Consider the following 25,096-nt stretch of genomic DNA (forward strand, 5'->3'; position numbering starts at 1 on the left):
TATTATTATGTTTTATCTCATGACAATTCTCACTGAATTTATTCGCATGACAATTCTCATTTGTGTACTAAACTCGGCCCCAGGATACAGATTCTACAAACCGGTGAGAATTGTCATGCGAGAGAATAGTTCCGAGTTCTGAAAGCTTCCTCATGAAACACTCAACTGTGCTACCTCGTGATTATTCTTACTGAATTTGTTCATACGACAATCCTCAGTGGTATACTAAATCCGGCCTCAGGCTGCAGATTCTACAGATTTTGGTGAGAATTGAGAATTGTCATATAAGAAAGTTCCGAGTTCTGAAAGCTTAAAGTCTCAACTGTGCTGCTTCGTGACAATTCTCAGTGAATTTATTAGCATGACAGTTCTCATTTGTGTACTAAATTTTGTAATGTATGTACTAAAATTTGTGCACATCGTCTTTCAACATAAACTATAACTCAGCTTTAAATAGACCAAAGCTGAACTTAACCTCAAAGTTTATAAATTTTCTATAATTTGCTGTAGTCGATTGATTTAATTAACAGCCCGAAATAGTTCTAATTAAACCCATCTTATGACTCTTTAAAACATAAAAATTTAACTAAAATTAGTCTTAGTTGAGAACATAACCTCAAAATCTCTAAAATTTTAAATTCTTTATTATAATCATAACCTTGATTTTACTAATGTGCGGCTTAAGTGAAAATAATCTTTGTAAATTACTGCGAGATTGAAGTTTCTAACAATCAACTTGCAGAAAAAGTTCAATATAACCTCAAAATTTATGATATTATGAATTTCGATTACAATTCTAAAGATTTTTATCATTTTCTGATAATAAGAGATTATTTTTGGACAAAGAGAAATGGATATTTTTTCTAGAACCACTGTTCTTGGAAAATATTGTCAACATAACCTCAAAACCTCTGTTCTTTCAACTCTTCGAATGTCTATCATTTATCTTTAAAGAACTTTAATGATTTTGAACTCAGGATAAACGTTTTTTTTTTGCACAGCAAATTTGTAGAATATTTCAACTCCCTGAAGCTGGATCTATTCAGAACTATTTCCAATATTCTGAACATAACCTCAAAATCTATTCTTTGTTTCAAATTGATTTGATTTTGTGATCTAAACCGAACGCTTTTTCTTCAAATTTTGTAGGTCATTTGAGCTTTGTAAGAAACCTCTTGAGAACTATTAAATAGAAAATATATTTTTAACATAACCTAAAAATTTCGCGACTTTGAGGTTATTATTAACGAGGTAACAAATGTTGATAAATTTTTATCTAAAATGAGAATTGTTACTACCAAATTATAGGATATTGTAACGCCTTCAATATCTTCACTAATATTTCTAAATAAGTTTAATACTTCTGAACATAACCTCAAAATATTAGTAAATTTGCAGTGAATTAAAATGAATAATTTTGAGTGTTGTGTTGTTTGAATACTCATTGAATACTGAAACATCAGAGTATCTGAACTATCAAAAGCAGTTTCAGAGCTTTTTATAACTGAAGAAATATTCTGAACATAACCTATAAGATCCTTAATGTCGAAATCAATATTGGTCAATTGCTATAATCCGACTTTATTATTTTATCTCACTTAAGCTATTATTACGAGTTAAATTCCAACAGAAAGCCTAGTGATGTTAAAGATATTCAAAGTCATTTGAAACATAACCTCAAAGCATCTCTGAAATGTAGGTATTTCGGAAATTTAATATTCAATCTATCCAAACAATATGTAAATAAATTAGTTCAAGTTTTCAGCTCATCTCATCTTCACAATTTAAGTTTAAACTGCGTGTTATTGAACTATTTATCTGTCTTTCGAGTCATTAGAGAAAGTTCCAACGCCCACCTTGTAGGTCAATTGAAGGATTTCGACAGAATGACAACTTTGTATTCTGAGACAAAAAAAAAATTTGCCAAGTCTCATCAAATTTCATTGTGAACAAGCCAAAAGCCAACAATGTCCAACAAAACAATCACGTAAATCAAAATATATGGAGTATATTTTGAAATGTTTAAAATTTACATATAACAACCCACTCTGCAATAAACTACGTTTCGACAAATTTCAAAAAATCTCCCAAGTTCATGGGAAATAAGAACAAAAAATTTGAATAAATAATTCCACAAATTTAATACGATTTAGGACAGTGTTATGGTTTATGATTTGTCAATGATATCGATTTCTAAGCACCATTTCTTATGGGAAAAAATCATGTTGACATTTTTCTTTGTGGATTTATATTGAAAGAAATATTGCGCTTTCGTCACATAAAATAGCTCTGCCAACAGTTTTATTGCTTTAGAATTCAACAGTTCGACATAAATTTTGATAATTCCGTAACTTTCCTACGGAGAGACAACTATAAAATCTACAGAGTAATTCCTTAAAATGAGATCATTAAAAACTCATACTAAAGGGTATTTAAAAGTGATTTATTGATGTAAAACATGTCGCCAATTCAAAGTCTCTAAAGTCTTAAAGACTTAAGAAAAATACGTATTTAATCTACGGTCCGATGAATGATGTAATAAAGGTTTATTGAGGTTTGTCAAATAAAATTTAATAAATCTTTAAATGATAGACAGTATAGAATTTTATACTCTTAACGCCTTATTTACTCGCAACAAGCCTTATTGTAACCTTGTAGAACTTCTACAAATTTTTGAAATCAAAAATGTCCTGATAAGCCTTTTAAAGGTAGATTAAGAAATGTTGAAGTACAATATTCTTGAATTCTTCGGGATTTATAATAATCAAAAAAAATTATTTAGAAAGAAGTATTTCTCCAACTGATAAACTGGAAATGTACCATGTTTATGTGCTTCAATAATTAAAATTTAAATACTTTATACATTAAGAATAAGTAATTATATTAATATCAAGGTAAAAATTCTTCTAATCAAGAAAATATTTTTCACGATTTGAGCGTAATATTTTTATGATGAAAAACCATTTATTTTCCAGATTATTATCCATATCTATTTAAATATTTAATCTATATTTTTTTAATTTTATGGCGTTATCTAATTTATTAGTTTTAAAGCACTTGAAGCAGTAATCAATTCAAAAAAGCTGTGTGACTCAAATATATAATATTTTGTAGAATTGAATAGGAGAGAGCGGGGCTGTCAGGCATGATTTTTTATAGAAATATTTTTGCAAATATAATATTTATGAACTACATATTCAAGCTAACTAAATTTGTGTAATGCCCAATGCACAATAACTTTTATTTAGTAAACATGTTTTTGACATTTCAATGAGAGATCTACGTCTAGTCATCTCGCTCATTCTCATGGGAAATTTTGAAAACATGTTTACAAACAAAAGTTATTGTGCGCTGGCCATAATTTTACGCAAAATGTGTAATATTTGTGTAAAAAATGTACATAACTGCGTAGTTGTTAATTTTTTCGTAGGACAAAAAGAGACGGGATAAAATACAGCGTAGGGGAAATTTTGTACAGTGAATACATAGAAACTACACAGTAAAAAAATACTGGCTGTTTTACCATAGTTTTCATTTTAATATCAAATAAATGTGTAACTGCTACATATTTGTATAGGAGAGACAGGGGCAAAATCTGTCAAAACAGATATTTTTTGCACAAGGTGTCAGAGATTCTGAATGATATCTATTGACCATATTCTTATTGGAAATTTACCGCTTTACAACTTTGCCGATGTTATTTTCCTCTAACTGAAAAGGAAATGATCTTTCCGAGTCATTTTCCAAAAGATGATTTTGTGGATATTCTCAAAACTACTGGGGCAAATTTTGTTATTTTCTTTAGTTTCGCTACGAGCTCTCGTGAATAAAGGAATATTCAATTGAAATCTATGATAAAAGTTTGAAGCACCGGTCTTTTCTCTTGGAAGATATCGAATTTTAAAATTTGCGATACGACAAATTTTTAGCCCCAGTTTTCCCTATTGCCTGCACATTTATCTAAAGGCCTCTACGTCTACACATTGGGACCAATTTTCGTCAAAAATTGCTTTTATATTTTGAATATTTCTGAACATAACCTCAAAATATATTCGTCAAAAATTGCTTTTTTGAATGAAATTGTCCACAGTGCTGTAAGTAGAAATGTCAAAATTCTGTCAAAAATACATTTTACGAGAATGGCTCGCAATATCTGTCTTTCCTCTTGCCTTTCAAAGCGATATTAAAGCTTTTTTATCTCTTAACACTTTATGGCCTCTACACATTGGGAGCAATTTTTGTCAAAAATTGCTTTTTTGAAGGAAATTCCCTGCAGCGTTGTAGGGAGAAACGTCAAATTTCTGTCAAAAACACAATTTTTGACGAAAATTGCTCCCAATGTGTAGACGCCTTCAAGGATGAGAGGGTCAAAAATTGGGAGGCAAAAAAAGTCACTTTTTCTGCCTCGACATAGCACAATATAACTTTAGATGGCCATAGGAAAAATTTCTATTTTGAGTCACCGATAATCCAATCGTCCCTAAAGGGTTAAGGATTATTGGGTGATCAATGTCCAAAAATAATTTAGTCTACGGTCATCTTATGTTTTGTTCTAGAAACTCCGAAATTTTTTTTTCGACTAATAATTTTTCACCCTCTCGTCTTTAAAGGATTAAACTCTAGCTGTAAATGACACAACTACCTAAAAATTATAACAATTTGTCAAAAGTTGCGCCATCTATACGTCAGCATGAGATTACAGTAAAAAATGTCAATACTTCTCCCGTCGATTTAAGTTAGAAAGAAATTATTTTTCGAAAATTTCGTGAAACATGAAATATCGAAGAGTGTATTTTTTGAAAATATGAAAATACAGCAGAGGTTTGATTTTTTTTAAATAGGGCAGGATGTGGTAATTTGGAATCATGCCCAATTCGGAATTGTGAAATTTCCTAACGGGTTTAGATGGCAAAAGGAAACATCCACAAAGACGTACTCTCTTACTATGTACATCTTACCCCAATGCACTAAATGAAATAACCTATTTATGTAGCATGAATGCTACAGGTCCCACATTAGAGCACTCTGAAGCACCCTTCATCGCTAGCTTCCCGGAGATTGAGACCCATTGCCCATTACAAGAAGACCACGAATCCAGGGTCTTCCTCGCTTCACTGGTGAAGCAAGGAAGAAGAACTTTGGAAGAACAAAGGAGTCTCAGTGGATCAGTTGGTAGAGTAGTGTCTCTGTGACTATGAGGTCTCGGGTCCGAAACTCGGCAGCTGCAGATTTTTCAGCAGCCGTATCGAATTAGTCCAATGAATGGATGAAAAAGTAATGCCTAATACATTGACAATGAACCGCCTAAACAAGAGAGGCTGGTACAGAAACGAGTTCGGCATGAAGAGATCTGTCGATACAAATACACATTCACTGCAACTGATCCAACTAAGGCTGGTCTGCCGCTATATAGAAACGGCACTGTGTGTGTACCTCAGGCATACAGAAGCTGAGATATGGAGCTGGAGGACCACCTTGGGGGTAATGATAGAATGGGCTAATGGGCCCAAATAAGTAGCCTGGATGCAGTGAAACTGATAAAGGTTTAAGCCGACCCATAGACAAATCTTAAATCTTAAAATCTTCGAAGAAGTCATCGAGCACTCACAACTCCACCTAGCGGAACTATAAGGATATAGTAGCTTGAAGTTAGCCGTCGTTATACCACTCCGCAAAGTTACCATCACAGCTGAACAGTGATTGGTACCGTTGGCTTAGAAAAGTCTTTATGAGGACGGGCTTTCTCCCTCCAACTTCTCCAAGCTCAACAGTCCTACTACATTTATTCCAAAGTAGATCTTTAAGTGTATCTAGTTTATTTATAATCTCATTGAATCGCATTAATGGTCTAATAGCTCAATTATTTTTAGTCCATTTATCATTCCATAAAAAAAAGATTATGAATAAGTTTTTTTTAATATACATTGCGATTATATAACCAATCAATTAATACCCCCATAAAACGCAGTTTAAATGATTGGTTTTTGATCTATTCCTGACCAATTCGATCTTTTGCGCAAGTGAGAAAATCATTACAAAAATGGTTTGATTTTTGAATTCTGTGAAAAAACATTAAAAAAAAACATTTATTTTTAAATTAAACATGGAGCTTGGGCGTGATTTAATGAGTAAATATACTCTTTAAATTTATTACTGTTATTTCTTGAGTAATGTCACTCACCTCCCTCGAGGAGACAAGAGAGTCTTGAGTACTTAACATTAACCATTTGTAATCATGATGGTATGTAAATGCGAATTTAATTTGACCCTTGGGAGAAACCTTCTCAACATATTCAGTGTATATAGTAAATGTTGAAGCCCTAATCGCTCATTTGAAGGCATTGTCAGCATTTCTGTCGAGAGATATTTAGTTCATTGAACTGCTAAATTGGACAATTTTCTCTCCCTTTTGGAAAGAATATGTATAATACTTTGTTGGATTTCTTTTTATATGTATAGCGTTAAATCCATCATTAAACGGGTTTTTTTTTTCTTCTGAGGAAAAAGTTCAAGATCCTCAGAAGAGGTTTTACTATATAACTTAAGTAGAGATTCTGTCTGCAATTTTGTTCATTTTGCTGCATCCGGATATATATTGTATTCAATGAAATATGAATCTCTGAATTTGCAGAAAGAGTAAAAGGTTTTTCCTGCCCCAAAGATGACATGTCAAGGATATAGACTTTTCACTAACTTTGTCTTCTTCAGGGGAAAATTTTGCCTTGAGTCTGTGTTTATCTCTCAACAAAACTATTCTTGCAAATATTGTGAGAATTTTCTTCTAGTCCCCTCCCTCCCCCTTTCTTTTTTTTTCTGTTCCCCGTAAGATTTTCAAGTTGTAGAGAACCACATGAGATTGTTTATCACCTTCATGTCTTTTCCTCTTCCAATATTTAACTATAGTTACTCCTAGAGATACTATAATCGCACATGAGAATTTCTGTTGTAAATTTTGGCTTCCGGCCAGACAATGTTTCGCCACCCAAAATTTCCTCCTTCAACCTCTGTCCTGCTTCACCTCTTCACCAAATCCACAAATTGTGTCTGTCTTGCAAAGTATTACCAGAAGCAAAAAAAAAACACAGAATTAACCAAAAACTTGGCACATCACTTCACTTTCCGATGGCGTCCAACGAACAGACGCAGCCGGCATCTTTCGAGATTATCAGAAAAACCCCAAACATTTTATTTGCAGGACACCAAAAAACTCCCAAAAAAAAACTTATTCACTAAGTGTTCTAATTATAAAACTGATTAAAAAAAACTATTTTTATCAACTCTCAAAACACTCTCTCTCTAAACAATTCAAATAAGATTTTCTAGCAAGAAATCTCATTGGACATACATTGGAAGCAAATAGATTGTTAAGTAGCAATAAAAATTGTTAATTACTTTACTCCGTAAAATTGTGTTTCACAAGTATAAGAGGAAGAAAAACAAAAAACAGGCTTCACAAATGGAAGAAATTGCAATATAATAGTGCTTTTGATTTGACTGAATTTTTTTTTTAGACGATCATTTCGTAATATGACATGAAAAATTATAGTTTCACGTATTAATTTTTTTTTGATGTGTTAAATAATAAATTGAATTTTGGGTGTCGTTTTACGCAGAGTCACTTTCTGTCTGTGGCTGTATATATCTTTGGTGATGGTAATTTGGGTTTAATTGATTATTCTCTGGGCGAGAAGATTACATGAGGAAAACATAAGAAGTATCCCATGAATCAATTGTAGATGCTCAATAATTGCTTCCTAGAAGGGTTTTTTTTCTTGAAATAAAGAAGAGAAGATTCCGGGTAAGACATTAAGGACTTAGTAAGTGCTTAATTAAGTACTTAATAAGTACTTAATCTGAGACAATGCCCTAATTTTAAGTTGTAGAAGAACTAACTATACTTGTACAATGAATGAAAATGTGACAAACTGGCTCCGTTCAGTAGGGGAATGTAGGCATGGTTCGCACAGAGTAAACCTTCAAACGATGCGAATTTTCTCTTTGTATGCAAAGAACTGACCTACCATTTCTCATCTCGTTTCATGAGCTTAATAATGATCTTTCTTATGACTAAGAAATGACGAACTAGCTCTTTGCAAACAAAGAGAAAATTTGCATCGTTTGAAGGTTCACTCTGTGCGAACCATGCCAACATTCCCCTAATAACCCTTCGAAAAGACAAAGCTACGCCAAAAGGAAGCCAAATCTATTCGAAAATCTACCGAAAGCCTAAAGTACAAGTTCACGTACTCGCCATTTTAGCGCTGAGTGTTCTGCTATTTCGAATTGCGATATTCTTGACACTTCGATCGTTAACAATGTCAACAATAGTGTGTACACTCAGTCCCGGCATTATGTACTTCAAGATTATGCACCTGACGAGATTATGCACATACAATTATTATGCAAGTTTGACTACCATTGGGAGTCAATTTATGAAATCATTTTTGGTATATGCCTGAATGTATACTATTTTGTGACGCGAGAAATTTGAAAACACTATTCTTATTTTTCAGAATAAAACTTTAATTTCTTTTAATAAAATAAATGTTTTGAATATCCTATCAATTTATTGAAGAACTCTGATCAAAGAGTGTACTTCTTGTTCATGATTTTTTTTAAAGTTGTATATTTTTACTGTGACTTACTTTTGCTCCGCGCAAAATTTGTTCTACAGCTGATTCATTCAAAAGAAATCGCCTATACAGGTATGCAAATTTTCTCGATGCATAAAGCCATTTCGCGCGTTTTTTCGGTCCTGAAAATTTGCATAATCCCGGGACTGAGTATAAAAGTCTGCTGCAAAAAGTGAATTTTTGTGTAGTTTTGTGGAATTTCAGGATTATAGAACGTTTGAATTGCAATTTCATTAAAATAAATGTTTTTGATGAACTTGCTCACTTTTTCGGTAAGTTCGGTATACCTGAAATACCTTCGAATCGATAGAAAAAATCTCAACCGGAAAGAACACTTAAATCGGGAAGGTCATTTACTGAACTAGAGGACTCAGTAACACATTTTGTGCTACTTGAGGATGTTAGAAGCTTAAAAATGTCTATAGAGGAGTATAGGGCAATTAATGCCTTTTATGAAACTCCACAGACTTTTATCATTCCTCAAAAATACATCCCTTCACCTCCTAGAACCCAATTTCATGACATATATTCGCGAATTATACGTTTCCTGAATAATGACGCCACGTTGTTTGGCCTTTCATCCGGCTGTCATGAGAGATCGAAGCTAAACGGTTATAGATAGCGACTTCTTCTTCAGAATAAAATGAAAAAATATCCGTTTTGCAAACTAAATAATCCCATTTAGCAAAAGATCTGTGACAAATATTGAGCTGCGTGAAACTGTTCCACTGCACTGTTCCAGTGTTCTTTAATAGGGGAAAGTGGGATACCTTAGAATTGGGGCTCCTTTGAAATAGGGCTTTTTCTCCTATTTTTAAAAAAAACTGAGCCTTATCATAATGTAAATTAGCTAATTGGTTTGGAAAATAGGTGCCCCAGTTCAAAGGTGCCTCACTTCTCCTAGATTTATCTGAATTTTGAATTAAATTGAACGCTTTTGTAAATAATGGCATAAATCGTACGAGAAGTTGTATTTTATTTAGTAGTGATATTTAGATAGCTGCATCATTCACAGTTGAACTTTAAAATACTCGAAATCTTGGTTTCTAAAGTCAAAAAAAAAAAACGTTTTTTACTTCTGGTTTCGTCCGCATGATGGCTGAAATATTTCCTGTTTGAATTTCGAAATGTCTGAAGTGGCAGTCTTTTCTTTATTGTGAGGAAAATTTGACACTGACCTCTTCGTTATCCGGAATAAATCTGCATGACAGATGTCAAATAAACTTTCAAAACTTTTTTTTACGAAATATGCAGTTTGCCCATTGTGAATTAAAGTGTTATAGTCATTATAGTATCAAAGTTTTTGAGACATACTTGTGATAAAAAATGAATGATTGTGATTTTTCTAACCAATTATCAATAAAGTCTACTCTCAATTTTCTTATTTAATATTTTATTGGTGCTCCAATTAAAAACGAAAAGGGTAAATCGTTCGCCTGAATATTTTTTTTAGTACATGGCTGTTGTGATGTGCTTCTGCGTTATCGACTTTTCGTTTTATTGGTTTGTGACTAGACTGATTTCCTCTGTTCTCATCGTGTTCCAAAAAGTGTTCCAAAAGTCGATTAAGCCAAAGTACATAAGAACAGTCATGTACTAAAAAGAATGTTGAGCAGAAAAATTTCCCTTTTTTTTATTTCTTATTAGAAATGGCACTAATATAGCTTTTGTCATAAGTAATTTTAGTACAGACATGTGCAAATTATTTAATAATTGCTTTTTTATCAGTTCTTACTCGAATTGCATGGGATTTTTACATACATTTGACATGATAAGACTTATCAATCAGCTATTTAATCTCATCTCTCTCATTATGAGTTGTTTAAATAGCTTGAATTTTATATGACTTCATTGAGCTCTATTGAAAAAGTATTTTACTTGACATTCTCCAGAGTTAGATAAATACAATGTTGTTAAATCAAATCTGTTAGTACAGGCATGTGCTACATTTTTTTTTATCCTCCTCGAAGCTTTGTGAGGTTGCAGGGAGGGATTTACCATTCAGCTATTTAGTCTTATGTCTTGTTTTATAAGTAGTTTAATTATTTTGATTTTTATATGACCTATTAAAAAAAACAATTTTGCAGTATATTACAGAGATTTAGTAAATAAACAGAGCCTTAGTACTTTTCTGCATTCTAAGAATACTCTTTTGGATACTCTTTTCTTAAATAGAAGAACAATTGGCAAATTTTTTCTTATTAAATATTTTAGTACACGCCTGTACTAAAATCAGGATTTTGCAAGATACTAGCTCCATTATTACCGTGATTTTTTTAAAGTCTTAGTACTTTTCTGCATTTAAAGAATACTCTTTTGGATACGCTTTTCTTAAATAGAATAACAACTGGCAAATTTTTTATCATTAAATATTTTAGTACACGCCTGTACTAAAATCAGGATTTTGCAACATGCTAGCTCCATTATTACCGTGATTTTTTAAAAATTAAATATCACTAAAAAATTTCCAAATCACGAAACCGATATTAATCCAATTATACAACAATTGTCCACAAAAACAACAACAATTAACTAGGAAGTCAAATTGCAAGCTATTCATAATTTTTATGCCACATGTTCAACAAGTTTTAATAACCAATAAAATGACAATTAAATCCATTCGCCAGAGGGTTAAATATTAAAATTTTCACCACAATATCCCTCGGCTTTTGCATTTCCGTGCATTGCACAACATAAATTACCGTCTTTGACTTAATTTGAAGCAGAGATAAATCTTTTTTTAGCTGTTTTTAAATAAATTCCGCGAAAAAATTGCCCGGTATTTACACATTCCTCAGAGTGTCGAGGTTCATATTATCAAAAATTCCATGTGATGTTTGGAAAATGATTATTCCATTGACTTGAGCTTTTTATTTAAAAAAAAATTGTGTTATGTGTCTGTGGACTTAATTAGTTGACGGGGGGACTACAAAAGGAGAATAACATTCAAAAAATACATAAGTAGAGTGTATTAAAAAAAAATGGGAATATACTCCACAAATAATGTAATAATCAGACGAGAAATAATAATAGTACAGAGTGTGGAAGGAAAAGCAAAAATAAAACACAGACACTTTCTTCTTTTTGTGCCATTTGACTTCACATACAAACATACATAAAGTTTTTTTTTAAGAAAAAAGAAATATATAGTTGAGAAAAAGAGGAAAAATTGCATAATTGTGTATTGTTTTATTGTTGGATTAAAGATACTTGTAAAGAAAAGAGTTAGTATCTTTGTAGTTTTATTTTTTCCCTCTCAGTGTGTTTTTTTTTCGTATGAATTGCCGTAACAAATGTCCGATTTATCTAACATACATAACACACATAAATGGCATAAAAAAGCATTCGCTCCAAATTTCAAATTCGATTCACTTTTTTTCCTAAACTCATTTTCAGTTTCAAAAGCCACAACATTGTAGTATTTTTTTTTAATTACTTTCTTCCACTGTCGCCCACTCTCTTTTGCGAAAAATTCACACGAAGATAAGTTTCCACCTCATTTTGAGAGCTAAAGTCATTCAAATTTTCGAAAGAAAAAAAGCGTCATTTATAGCTTCCTTTCGGTTTTCTCTCGAAAATGCATCATACCGCCAAGAAGACGTCAAAATGTGCTAAACATGTGCTGATTAGCAACTAAATATTGTATACACAAAGAGACATATATAGTACTTAAAACTTCACCCTGATACCAATCTCCCTGATAATAAAAGTCGCGCATATAGCAAGAAAGTTCAACGTTTACAGAAAATACACAGAGACCCATAATTATTTGATGATTGTGGTTGTGAAGGTCAATATTTTCCTTTAGCATTTCACACGAGCATTTCTCTCTTCCTCAACAAAGGCGGGAAAAGTCACATTGCAAAAAAATTCTAATCATAATCTTTCAATTCATTCACTGCTATCGAAGTCGCGTGGAATTGTGCAAATCACTTTGTCAGATAAGAATTAAAAATAGATAAAATTCATTCTGCATTGATTCATCTAAGTCTGCCGCCAGCTTCATGACAGACCTCCCGAAGAAAACTATAAAAATCGAGGTTGAGTGCTTAAAATTAATAAACATATCCAAAAGATATCTTCTACAATTTTTGCTCTTATTCGTACACGATTTTTGGGTTCTAAAAATAAATGACAATGTCGTGATTGGATAACTAAAAGTCGGACAGCGTTGAAATAGAGTTCCCAACCCTTTTTACGATCGGAATTAATTCCGGATAGATGCATTGATAAAACGGGATTTCGGGATCCCGATATTCCTGAACATTGCGATCCCGAAATTCCGGGATACCGCCCGGGATTTTCGGTGTTCCAGGCTTTTGGGCATCTTGGGATTTACGGGGTCCAGAGATTTTCTGAGTCCCGGGCTTTTCGGAACTCCGGAATTTTCGATGTTCCGGGTTTTTCGGATCTCCGGGATTTTCGATGTACCGGGTTTTTCGAGATGATCTAGAATTCGGTGCTACACCCAAAATCTCGGAATCTTGAAAAACATGGACTCCAAAAATCCCGAAATCCCGGGAATCCGGGTGCTTTTCGATTTTTATTATTAATCGCGTCGAAGCATAAAATTTATACATGCCTTGCCCAAAAAGGGGCCACGTCAATGGCAAGAGGGCTTGCCGACATCAAGTCCTCTGTTCCGCAGGGACAGCAGGGAACAACGGACAACCCTGTAGGCGATTGGCTGCAAAGTTTCACAGTAAGGGCAGAATCACACTGACAGTGCATACCGTATTTCATTAATTTACGCATTTTCATTACAATTCTTACGCAAATTCTCAATTACCGTATTACCTTATCTCATACTCGGTAGCACTAGGTGAAAATAATATAAGAAAATTGAAGAAATAAAACGAAAATGCGATAAACGGTGAGCAAAAAAAACTGTACGATTAATTTCTCTTAAGTTTTTTGTGCTCACCGTTTATCGAATTTTCGTTTTATTTCTTCAATTTTTTTTAAGATTATTTTCACTTAGTGCCACCAAGTATGAAGTAAGGTAACACGGTTATGAAAATTTTCTTAAGAATTGCAATGGAATTGCGTAAATTAACGAAATACGGTGAGGCTACAGCGAGCATTTTATTGTCAATGTGATTCTGTCCTAACAGAAAAATCCATGGAATTTATCTTCTATTTTTCCGCGTGAGTTTCCGGAGAAGTAAACGCTAATATTCCGCTTAGCATTCTGCAGAGTTATCAGCTTTTTTAGAGATGTTTTTTTTTATTATTTTTCTCTATTATCTTCACGTCAGTTTAGCCACTTCGTTAAATTCAGTTCACCTGGTTTAAATAAACTTTGCATTTATTTTCTGGAGAGCATTTTATCGGAGAAGACGAATCAAATTTTAAAAGTTGTTTACGGTTTGTTTATAAAAAAAAATGAAGCGAATAGACATAGCATCAATACACATTGGATAATAACGTAATGAATAAGGGAAGCGCTAGAGAAATCGAGATCGAGACTGAAGGTCGGATCGTCACCCCGAAATAACATGATTTCTTGAAAATTTCTTGCCGCTTTTTACAAACTATCTTTCGCATTTTGCATTAAACAATTGTATATAATTAATAATAATTTTGAAAAAAGAACATTTTATTTGGGGTGACGATCCGATCTTCAGTGTCGATCATTTTAGTACTGCCCTCATAAAAACCATTAATAAGCATTTAATTTAGCAAAAGTTTATGATATTCATTCCTAACCAAGATTTTTTATCAACTGATTTTTCAAGGTTCTGTCAATTTGACAGTTTGTTGGTTTGATAATTTCTTGTCACATCTCGGCTAACACAAGGTAAGCTGTTACTAGCGCAATGCTACAATTAAAGACATTGTCCATATTCTAAAAACAGGGCTTTGTCCAAGTGCTAAAGATAAGTGCTTAATAAGTACTTAGTAAGTCCTTAATTGAGGCATTTTTTGGACAAGATCTGATTGCAAAAAGTGGAAATTGGAAATTAGAACCAATCCAATCTGTAAGCCTTTTCATTAAAGCTTATTTCGAAAAACATCTTAAATCTATCTCGAGTAACTCTAAAGAAGTATATTTCTGTGAAATCGTCTTCTTTTTATTGAGTTAATCAGTTAATTGAGAAAAAAAAGAGCAATCTCGGAGAATTTCTAGAGTGAAACCCTGAGATTAGCATCATTCAGTTCCAGTGTGTGTGGTTAGTATCAATTTCATAAGAATCACAGATTGCGCGGCATCTCGAGAGATTGCAGTAATACAAAGTATATATCGCGCTTTCGAGACAAACCGGTTGTTCAATCCAATTTTCATCTCCTCACCCATCAGCCCAACACTCCCCTGACAAATGATTCTTGGGCATGGGAAAAATTCTCAATAAACATTCAAATAAGATGCTATTTTTCTTGTTCACGTGGAAACCTTGACTATTTTCCCATTCAAAACTATTTTTTTGTTTTTGTAAATAATGGAAGTGAAAATTGCGAAAATATTTAATTAAGACAAAAGCTTGTGCAAATAGCACCTTTTGTGTGAAAGAACAAGAAAAAAATGTGTCGCAAAATTGAGTGAAAATTTGCTAAATTGTTGAACTTGTGTGATTCACAGAGTTTCCAATCGATAAAATATTGAGCTTATCAACGAGTCACCGACAAAACTGAACTCTCTTTCTGTGAAGGTTTGCTGGGGTAGAAAAAAAATATATATACAACAGATAAATTGCGAAATTGACAATTTTATGGCATTACTGTGTAAATTGCCGTACTGGAATCAATTCAGTTGATTTTAAACAAGAATCTTATGAGTGCTAAAGCGATAGCGGTTGATGAAAATAAACTCAGAATAACGCTTTTTGTAAAATAAATGTGTCGAAGGTTTTTTTGCGTAAATATTTGGGGTTTTCAAATCGAAAAGATACTCTCGAGAGAGTGAAAATTTAAAAAATAAAAGTAAAATTTAAGATTTTAAAAACTATTTTTGCATTCGAATATCTCGATATTTCTTTGTTTTACGATACTTTTTTTCAAAAACGAAAAAAAAACAATAAAAACGCGTTTTTTTACGCAAATTGAATAAATAAAAAAAGTATAAGATATTATTTTTAAAAACTAAGAATAACAGAAAAACTTTAGCAACAAATTTAATTTTATTATAAATATTAAGTTTAAGAGCCAAGAAATTTGAAACATTTTGTAATAAAATTTAGAGTTCTAAAGTTTTTTTTGTAATTTTTTATTAAAATTCAGGAAGCAAAACAATTTATTGCTTAAAATATTTAGTAAATTTAAGAGATCTTCCTCAAATTTCTCTATATAATTTTATTCATTTCAAATCAAAATTTTTAATATTTCTATTTTTCAAAGTAAAAAAAATAATATTGAAATAATCCATTCAATATTGAAAATTTTATAAATTAGAAATCTATGACACTTTCATTTTAATTATCAAGAATAATGTTAAAATGGCTATCATTATGAAAACACATTTGTTGTAAAGATAAAGAAAACTAATCTTTAGCAGACGTAGTAGAGGACTAAATTTTCTATGAAAATATTGTCGCTTGCATCATCAATTGTCGTAACTTGTTCAGCCCGTAAATGAGCGATTCTCGTAATTTAATAGATAAAGTTTCTACGAATTGATAATTTAGGGGACGAGTAAGTTAGGACAATTTCCTGATTCAAGCGACAATGGTAAAAATAAAATGATTTAAAGGTAAATGGATCTTTATTTGCACAAAAAGACGTTGATGTTCGAAGAATTCAAACTCAATTAGAATTTTCATACTGAATTTTTTCGAACATGGTGGGGAAAATTTATGTAATAACACACTAAAAAGTTAACAATAATAAAAATCGTTGTGTTGTGTTTTTCCTCACAACAATGTGAAGACAAGAGAGACACATTTTGACAATTGAGGACTACGAAATTCGAACAGGATAAATCTCAGCCACCTTGCGGAATTATCAAGAAGTAAGAATGTCTCTTTCTTGGCTTTTCAAATAGAGCTTCGAATTTTTCAAACTCTGAATGGTAAGATTAGGATAATTTGTTAAGTCGGACAGGGCTAAAAGTCGGACACACCGAAAGTCGGGCTATGAAAAGCGCTTCCTCGTACAAATTTTTGTGAATCTGAGCTCTCCCTTGGGTGTTCGATTTTCCAAATTTTACCTTACGCAAATTAAATATTTCTTTTATTTACGAAAGTCCATAATTGAGTGAATAAAAATGCCAGAAAGAATTCCAAGTCTGTGTAAATTTTTGAAAATGGCAATATTGTAGAGAAAAATCCGATGCCTTCGGACGACTTCAGCTTCGAGCAATCCATGTTTTTTTCAAAACGTTTTTAATGAATTTGACGCATTTTAAAATTATAATTCAATACCTCAAATTTCCTGAAAATACCTATTGCATTGGTCAAATCCATTGAAAACATGGAAAAAAATTGAATGTTCGAAGCTTGAGTCGTCCGAAGGTAGAGCGCCTTCCCCTATAATATTTTAATCACTTCAATTTTGTTACATTTTGCCCCAGGTTCCCTTAGTGTCTTGGATAAAAAAAATGGTGTGTTGTATGAGACATTTAGAATTGTCAATGGTTAGATTTCTGTAGGGGGATTCTGTAACAATATGACAATGTCATATGATCAATTTTCGTAGAATTCCGGATCATGACAACATTAAAGCGCAGTGAGCATTGAATAGCCATTGGAAGGAACTCCATGAAGCTTTTAGTAATCAATAAAAATCTGGAGTGACATAACTTGTTTTCGATACTATCGACTGTCGATTCTGAAAAATTTAAACGATAGCTGCACTTCCTATAACTAATACAGATATTTATTTACAGTCACATTTTTTCAAGAATGTCACAATAAATAAATGATCCATCAATGCATAAAAAGTCGACGTTCAGTTAATCTAATAGAGATTTATCGATACTATCGATTCGATAATGTCGAAAAGTTATCATTCCACTCCTGATTTTCGATTGATTACCGCTTAAATATTTTTAAATTTGTCACATGACATTGTCATACTGTAACAGAATTACCCCACTGGATTCCATACATTCTAATATCTTATAGACTTCTTATAAGCAATGAGCGGAAGGAAAATGCTTCTAAGGAGCTAGCCTTGTTATATTCCAATTTGTCAAATTGTCAAATTACTGTCAAAAGTGACAGATCTGTCTAAATAAATGTCACAGTCTATCAGTGTAACTGAAAATCCTGTTTCAAGAATCGCTAAACATTGAATTAACCAAGAAAACTGTTAAAATATGCAAATATTTTGCTTTTTTGTAAATTATGTGTCACGCAAGAGGAGTATCTTGTCTGGTGGATCTCTCGATCTCGAGTCACAGAGTTTATCTAACGTTTTATTCTGCTTATTAAAAATGATGAATAAATTCTGCGAAATGACTCATGCTTAGCATCTGCTGCCAGAAACTTGGGGACCAATTATCTCGAAAGATCCCCGGAAAAAACAGATAATTTCCTCCCAGGGATTTCCTGCATTTTCCCAAAATATTATTTGAATTTCTTTGAGATAAAAGTGGGCAGAATGTACGATAAGAATCCACAAAAACTACCGAGGCCTTTGGGAACTTTTATGGGGAATGTTTGAGAATATAAAAATTCTGTTCTTGCCAAGAGCGACATTGGAACAAAGAGACAGAGATTAAAGACCTTTCAAGAAGAAGCCCACGAGTCATCATTCGTCTTCCGTGCCCACATGGAGTGCCTCGCCCGATGGAGAGCACTTTGGGTGGATGAGCCCCAATTTTGGGCGACAAGACTATTATGTAATTCTTTTTTTTTTGAGAAGAAGAAAAGCTCTTACCTTCAGCGTAATAACATTTCCCTCTTGTGCTGCATTGAAGACATAAACTTCTTTGTAATCCATGGCAGTTGTTGTTGCACGAGGCATTCACCTAAATTCCACCTTCACCTTACACAACCTCTCTAAGGGGGGCTCCTCTTCTTGCCAAGAAACCTGTACCGTGTGCTATCTTCCTGACCAAAAGCCCCTCACTAATTCACAATCACTTTTTCACCACAGAAACCGAAAAAAACCAAACAATATTTTTTGCAGAAAGCTTAGGAAAATCACTGGGCGCGCTTTGGGGATTCAGGAGGAGCATCCGGAGGGATGCATTATCGATTATTTGCCCAGAAATGTCCCTTGTTTTTCCACGAATTTTAACGTTTCACAGAAGACGTCTGACGGATGCTTTTGTTCAGGGCGAGAGCCTTCTATATCTGTCCTTTTCACTGTCCTGTTTCCTGGGCCAACTTCTCTCTCGCTCTCTCTCTTCTCGCTCGGGAGCCCCAAAGGTGCAGGCGAGACACAAGAGGCAGCAGAAAAAAACTCACAATCGCGACGCTTTTTTTCCACAAAACAAACTCCACACAAGGATCGTTTCCTGCTGCAGAAAAGTCCACTAATCAATTTCTCACTATTTTGGTGCAACTTGAGGACTAATTAAGGGACTTTTCTGCCAAGAGACTTCAAGAGTTTTCAACTTAGCTCAGCGGGGAGACTAGTTTTTCTCGGTGTTGTTTGCTGTAGCGATGGTGAGCGACTGAAGTTTGGTGTTCTCTCTCTCCGCGATTTCATTTCAAAATTGAGAGAGAATTGACAGCATTTGCGCGACCCAGTGGACCATCCGCTCTTGTCGCTATCCATTACAAATATTACAGTGTCGTATGCTCTATTTGCATGACACATAACATCATATCTCTAGTGCTGATTATAACTCAACAAAAAAATCAAAATATTAATTTTTTTTCGTTTCGAAAATTTTTAGCAGTTTCCCACCCGGCAATTTCTGCAGAATTTACCACAGCATTTCTATAAAAAATTTAACCCTTTAAGGACAATTGGAACACCGGTGTCCCATAAAGAAAATAATTTTTCCTGACTATCCAAAGCTATTTTTTTCTTATGTCTGTACATAATTGTAAAGTAGAAGGTTGAAGGCATCTACAATATTTTTTGCAAGTCTCTAGTTATTTGCTATGTAGTAAATATTAATAAAACCGAAAGCTAGCATTGCACCCAATCTTTCTTATCAGCACAGTAAATTAGCTCTGTCTCAACTTGTCATCAAGAACTTCCGATCGAGAATTATTTAAAATCCACCGATTTTTTATTTACCTATATCACCTATACCAGGCCTGAGGTCGTTTAAAACTCGTATAACATCGGAAATTTTGGACTGAAATGCCATTCAGCCGTATTGGTAACACTATACGCTCGTTCACGATGCCTCGATAAATATTTTTTGCAAGTCTCTAGTTATTTACTATGTAGTAAATATTTATGATAAAAGATGGCGAATTTTTAAATTGTCAAATTCATAATTGATTTTATTTATTTTTTATACTCCAGATTTTTTTTAAGCAAAACACTTTTGGCAATAAAAACTACAATACTCATACGTAATATTTTTCATTAAAGCGAAAAATATTATTCACTGGTATTGTCAGAAAAATTACTTAAATTTTTGGGCTCTTTTTCTGCCTATCATTCATAGAAGCACAAAATACACCGAATCAGACTCTGTTGGACTTTCCAAGGTTATTTATGAGACTTATTTTATATTTATTATTAAACTGAAAATAGGGTAATATCATTGATTATGTTTCTCAGTTTAATTTTTATTGTTGATTTTCAGTCCGTAAAAAGTGTCTCGTCGTTACAGGGTTAACGCAAGGTACGTAACGTAGAACTTAAGAATTAACACAACAAATCATAGAAAATTTTTCTATCAGATACGCCGCATCAGAAGGGAAATTTTTCCGATCACCAATCACTGCTCAGTTGGGGTTGTTACTCTGAGGGGTGCTATAACGGCTAACCTCAGAGGCATAGTATCGCTAGACACCGCTAATGGATGGAGTGGTGAGCGCCCGAAGGATTATCCGAAGGCGAATATGAATCGGCTCCTCAGTCGGACTTCAACCCTGAAGATATGAGGACGTCTGATTAGTGGCTCTTGCAATGGTGCCATAGGGGCTCTTTTCCGGGCGGCTAGCGAGGAAGGGTGCTCCAACATGTTCCGGTGTGGAAGTATGTAGCAAAATGGCCTTCCTCTCAGTGGAAATGCTTTTTTCCATATTCCCAGAATTTCTGGGCAAATGCGATGCCATTTTATTATGTTGTCGCACAAGTGAAAATGTCTTTATCTACACATTTAGATCTTTACATTTGCATCAGGCGGGACTCGAACTCACAACACTGTGAGTCGAGCTGGGAATCTATCCATCCAGGAGCCAACGGTCTTGAGCTTGCCTATTGCGTCACTAAAAGATCACCAGCCTTCTAGTGAAAAGTGGGACACCTTTGATTTGGGGTACCTTTGAAATAGGGCTTTTTCTTTTATTTTTAAACGGAACAGAATTTTACTATGAAAATTTTGCTCGATAAAACAATTGTGAAGCTAAATCACATTATGATAAGTCTGAATTCCTTTTAAAAATGGAAGAAAAATACCAAATTTCAAATGTCTTTATTGGTCAGCGGTAACCCGACTGTCCTTAAGAGTGTAAAACGTAGAATTGGACTATCAACGAATTTTTAGATGAAAAAGAACATTATAAGCGTTATAAGCACTAAAAACAAAAAAAATCTAATTTAAATATGTGGTAGATACGACTAGTGATCCGGGTTTTTCTGTCATCTTATCCGGTGAAGTCGGTTTTGAAGTCGGCGGCAAACGCAAAAAATGAAGTTTGATAATAAATTATTATTTTTATTAATATTATAAAAACATTTACTAAGTAATTTCCTAAATTTGAGCAAACACAAACACATATTTGTTTTTTTTTCTTTTCTTTCTTTTATCTTTAACCTATTTTTATTAAGGGGCATTCAATGGGTCGAGTGGTAGAGCACTCGCACTATGATGCAAGTGTCACGGGTTCGAATCCCTTTAGGTCACCAGGAATTTTCTGGTGTTAAAGCGAATTTCATTCAGTGAGCATCACTGCACTTGATTGCAAGGGCACGGGACTGACAACCCCATATCTGTATAAGAAAAACTAATAATAATGGATGTCCCGAACTCCCCTTGTGGGAAGGCCTAGTTCCTCTATGGAATGTTGCCCACATTATTATTTACTATTTTTATTAGGGTAATATAAAAAACCCAGATCCACCAATTGATCAACGTTTTTTTTTTTTGTTAAAAATTCACAGAAGAGTAGCTCATGGAAGATATGTATTGTGCTGCTTGTGCTTATGCCCAAGGACCTTGGAATCCAGGAAGTGCAGGCTCACGGGAAAACAGAAGGTATTTCTCCAAGACCTGTGGAAGTTGCGATTAAGTAAATTGAGTGAGAATGATGAGAATAAAGCACAAACATCTACTATTTGCCCGCTATTTCTTTTGGGAAGTGGCTTTCAACATCTAATAAATTTGTGGAAATCTGGGCAGACCAGAAGGTTTCTTGAACATTTACAAGATAATCCTAATAAATAAATAATCAAGAGAAATAAATAAGAACCCTTTTGCTCTGACCACTATTATTGCGCACGAAATTGGTTCCACGGCGACAATATTTTGTGTAAAGGCGTTTTTATAATTTCTTCGAAATAAGTCTACTGCGGGGACTGCGGGTAATGCAAATTTTCAGGATACATAATGACATTTGACGTTTTATTTAAGTCCTCAAAATGTTGATAAGCCCGGAACTCCCTGTGCTGTACAGTAAAACATAATAAAAAAAAATAGATAACTAAGTTTAGAAAAAATCTCAGCCTTTTCTCTTATTTCTGAATTTGATTTATCCACCTTGTCCTAGGTTTGCCTCGAGTTCGACGCCTTCTCACAATGCAATGGCTTGCGTGGCTTTCCTGGGGATTTTTTTTGCTTAACTTTCCTGGGGAATCTTTTGCCTTTTCTCTAATTGGTCTAATTTTAAAACTATTTTATCATATTTTAATTATTGACTATCTGTTGACTTACGCTAATTTATAATTTATTTACAGTAAAATTGTGTACAAAAAGTTCGATGATTATTTTAAGTGATTTTTAGTTTTTATCTCGTAACTTTTGCAGGACTAACTTAATCAATGTTTATGCATACAATGATATCAAATTTTTATACTACAGTAAACTTACAATAGTCATCCGATAATTTTTTTTTTTTTTTTTTACAAATTCAAGTGTTACAAAAAATTTATCAGAAATAAGCAAATATTTAATTAAATTTGTTTTCCTTACCACTAGACTGGAGTTGCGAATTACGGAATATGTTTTCCGTAATATATTTGTAATGTGTTCCTAGCCCGCTGAGTTGACAATCAAATGCGGTCAGCCATATTTTTATGGCGCTCAAAAATCCACCATACTGTCATCGCCATAATTTTATGGCACTGGAAATTCACCGCGTTTCTTCCAATTTCCCCACCATCAACGTCACTTGAGTTTCAGTCGATGTTTTGAGTTCGTCGAGAGAGGTTGTCCGTGTTGAATCATCTCAGATTTATTCTCTTCAATCAAGTCTACCGCAAATTCTCTTCAACCGAGAACATTGTGTTTGCATTCTCTGATCATTTCCCCAGCAGTTTTCCTGTGAAAATATCCCAATCATTGAAAAATTGGTGAAAATTTTGTGGATTTTGGCGCCGAGACTTTTTTTTTTGAAGTGACAGCGGCGATGTGAAAAGTCGCTCTCTCGTGAGCACAAGTGTGAGAGAGTGGAGTGTTTTGTGGAGTGGATTTGGTGGGTGAAAATGGTAGAGAAATCACCGTGAAGGGTGGAAAAGTGATTGAATTGTGTGCAAAGAACCCCATAAAGTTGGTAAAAGGGGAGATTTTTTGGTGTTTTTCTTGGTGAATTTGGCTAAAAAATTGGCTGAGAGAATTCTCTCGCGCATTGGAAATTTGTTGGATGACAGCTGCTCAAGTTGGAAGTGAGAGTGAGACAGAGAGCTGAGAAATTCTGTGTTTGTGAGTGAGATAGACAGACGACGCGCGTAACAAAGAGAGATTGACGATTAGAGTTTCTCTCTCACGCAACCATCTTGAATGCCCCCCACCACCAAAACTCTTCTCAAACAATCAAATGGGCTTTTCCCCAATTTTCCCCTGGTCAGCAATTAATACCGAATTAATTGAATCAAATTCTCTCTCTCTGGGGCAAATTCTCTCTTTGTTCGTGTGTATGTTTTCAATTAATTGAGTACACTTGTGAGAGAGAAAGAGGGGGATTTTTTCGTAAAAAGGAACACAGAGAGGGAGAGAGAGTGGCGCCGCCTAGAGAAAATTCATAAATTTTTTTTTCTGTGAGAGACTTTCCGAAGAGACAAGAGTGAGAGGGCGATTGTGAGGGAAAAGGATAGAGATAGAAAATATATCGCGCGCGATTTTAATTTTTTTCATAAAAAACGTCATTTTAATCAGTTGGCGGGTGTTCTTTTTCAAAATAAAATTTAAAATAAAATTGCTCTAAAAGACAAGTGACTAAGAAAAAAGTGTTTTTTGCGCTCTTTTGAGGATATCAGTGATTTCTTGTGCATCTCCGGATGCCAATTAAATGGTCAAATTGGCAATTTTGAGTGTTGCCGCGTGAAGAAGAAGAGCCACAACCAACGAAGGAGCTGAAAGAAAACGAGTTTGCCGCCAAGAAAACAGATAAAAACACCTTGATTTAAGCAATTAGTCATGTATCCGACACCGGCTCGACATCCACCAGCAGCGGTAAGTCAATTTATATTCCACATCTTAAAAAACGCTCATCAAGTCCCCCCAAAAGTGCCCCCACGGAGAACAGCGACATTTGAGCGCCAAAAGTTGTGCGATCACATAAATTTTTTTTTGTCAGTTCGGGGGGAGCTCAATTTGGCAAACACAAGAAATTCCCCACATCAATTTGCTCTATTTTGTTTATTTTAATTCACTAACTCTTCTAAGTTTTATTGATATTTTTTTTTTGCTCCACTGCGAACTCACGGATATCTCCCATAAATGTTTTCAGTCGCTCCGGGAGATTAAGGCAGTAATTTAGACGCAAAATATGTGTTGGAAGATGCTTAGAGAATGTGTAGAGTGGGTAGGTTTAAGCCGTTCTGATGGATTAAATTTGATTGAAAGTGATTCAGTGTGCGATCGGAGGAAAAAGGTTAGCAAGTGAACAAATTAGCACTATCGGGTTCAAATCTATGAAAGGGGGGTTAAGGGGGTCAATCACCCCATCAAACTCAATGGAGATTTACCATTCTCAAGTAGATTGAACCTTGGGCAAAATGTGGCAAAACGGATGTTTCATATTTAACAAACTCCCAAATGACCTTAGAGATTTCTAATCATCACATTCTTGTAGGAAATTTAACGCTTTTCAACTTTGCAAAAGACCATTTTGCTCTATTTTAACGGGGAATGTGCTTTTCAAGTCATTTTCCAAAAGGCGGAAAAGGCAAACTGCAGATAAAGTAGGCCTAATAAGGGCCCAACTAAGGTAACTACTTAAAAAGGGCTTAGT

The 25,096-nt window shown here is 33.9% G+C and overlaps 2 protein-coding genes across 8 annotated transcripts in view; one reads left to right on the forward strand and one right to left on the reverse strand.

Annotated features, from left to right (window-relative positions):
• The window catches only part of LOC129810188 (protein fem-1 homolog CG6966), a 56,184-nt gene extending 36,974 nt beyond the window's left edge, over window positions 1-19,210 (reverse strand). Inside the window, exon 1 of the mRNA XM_055860513.1 lies at window positions 18,450-19,210. Coding sequence (XP_055716488.1) covers window positions 18,450-18,536 — 87 coding nt within the window. The 5' untranslated portion in view covers window positions 18,537-19,210. The remainder of the gene's footprint in view (window positions 1-18,449) is intronic.
• A 3,834-nt stretch (window positions 19,211-23,044) lies between these two features.
• Window positions 23,045-25,096, forward strand: part of LOC129810186 (protein groucho) — a 338,180-nt gene continuing 336,128 nt past the window's right edge. For 6 of the 7 annotated variants that reach the window (XM_055860504.1, XM_055860505.1, XM_055860509.1 and 3 more), the window contains exon 1: window positions 23,045-24,315. In XM_055860504.1, coding sequence (XP_055716479.1) covers window positions 24,280-24,315 — 36 coding nt within the window. In that variant the 5' untranslated portion in view covers window positions 23,045-24,279. The remainder of the gene's footprint in view (window positions 24,316-25,096) is intronic. The other variant, XM_055860508.1, reaches the window with a different exon arrangement.

This window comes from Phlebotomus papatasi, chromosome 1, assembly GCF_024763615.1.
Source record: "Phlebotomus papatasi isolate M1 chromosome 1, Ppap_2.1, whole genome shotgun sequence".
NCBI classification, from domain to species: domain Eukaryota; kingdom Metazoa; phylum Arthropoda; class Insecta; order Diptera; family Psychodidae; genus Phlebotomus; species Phlebotomus papatasi.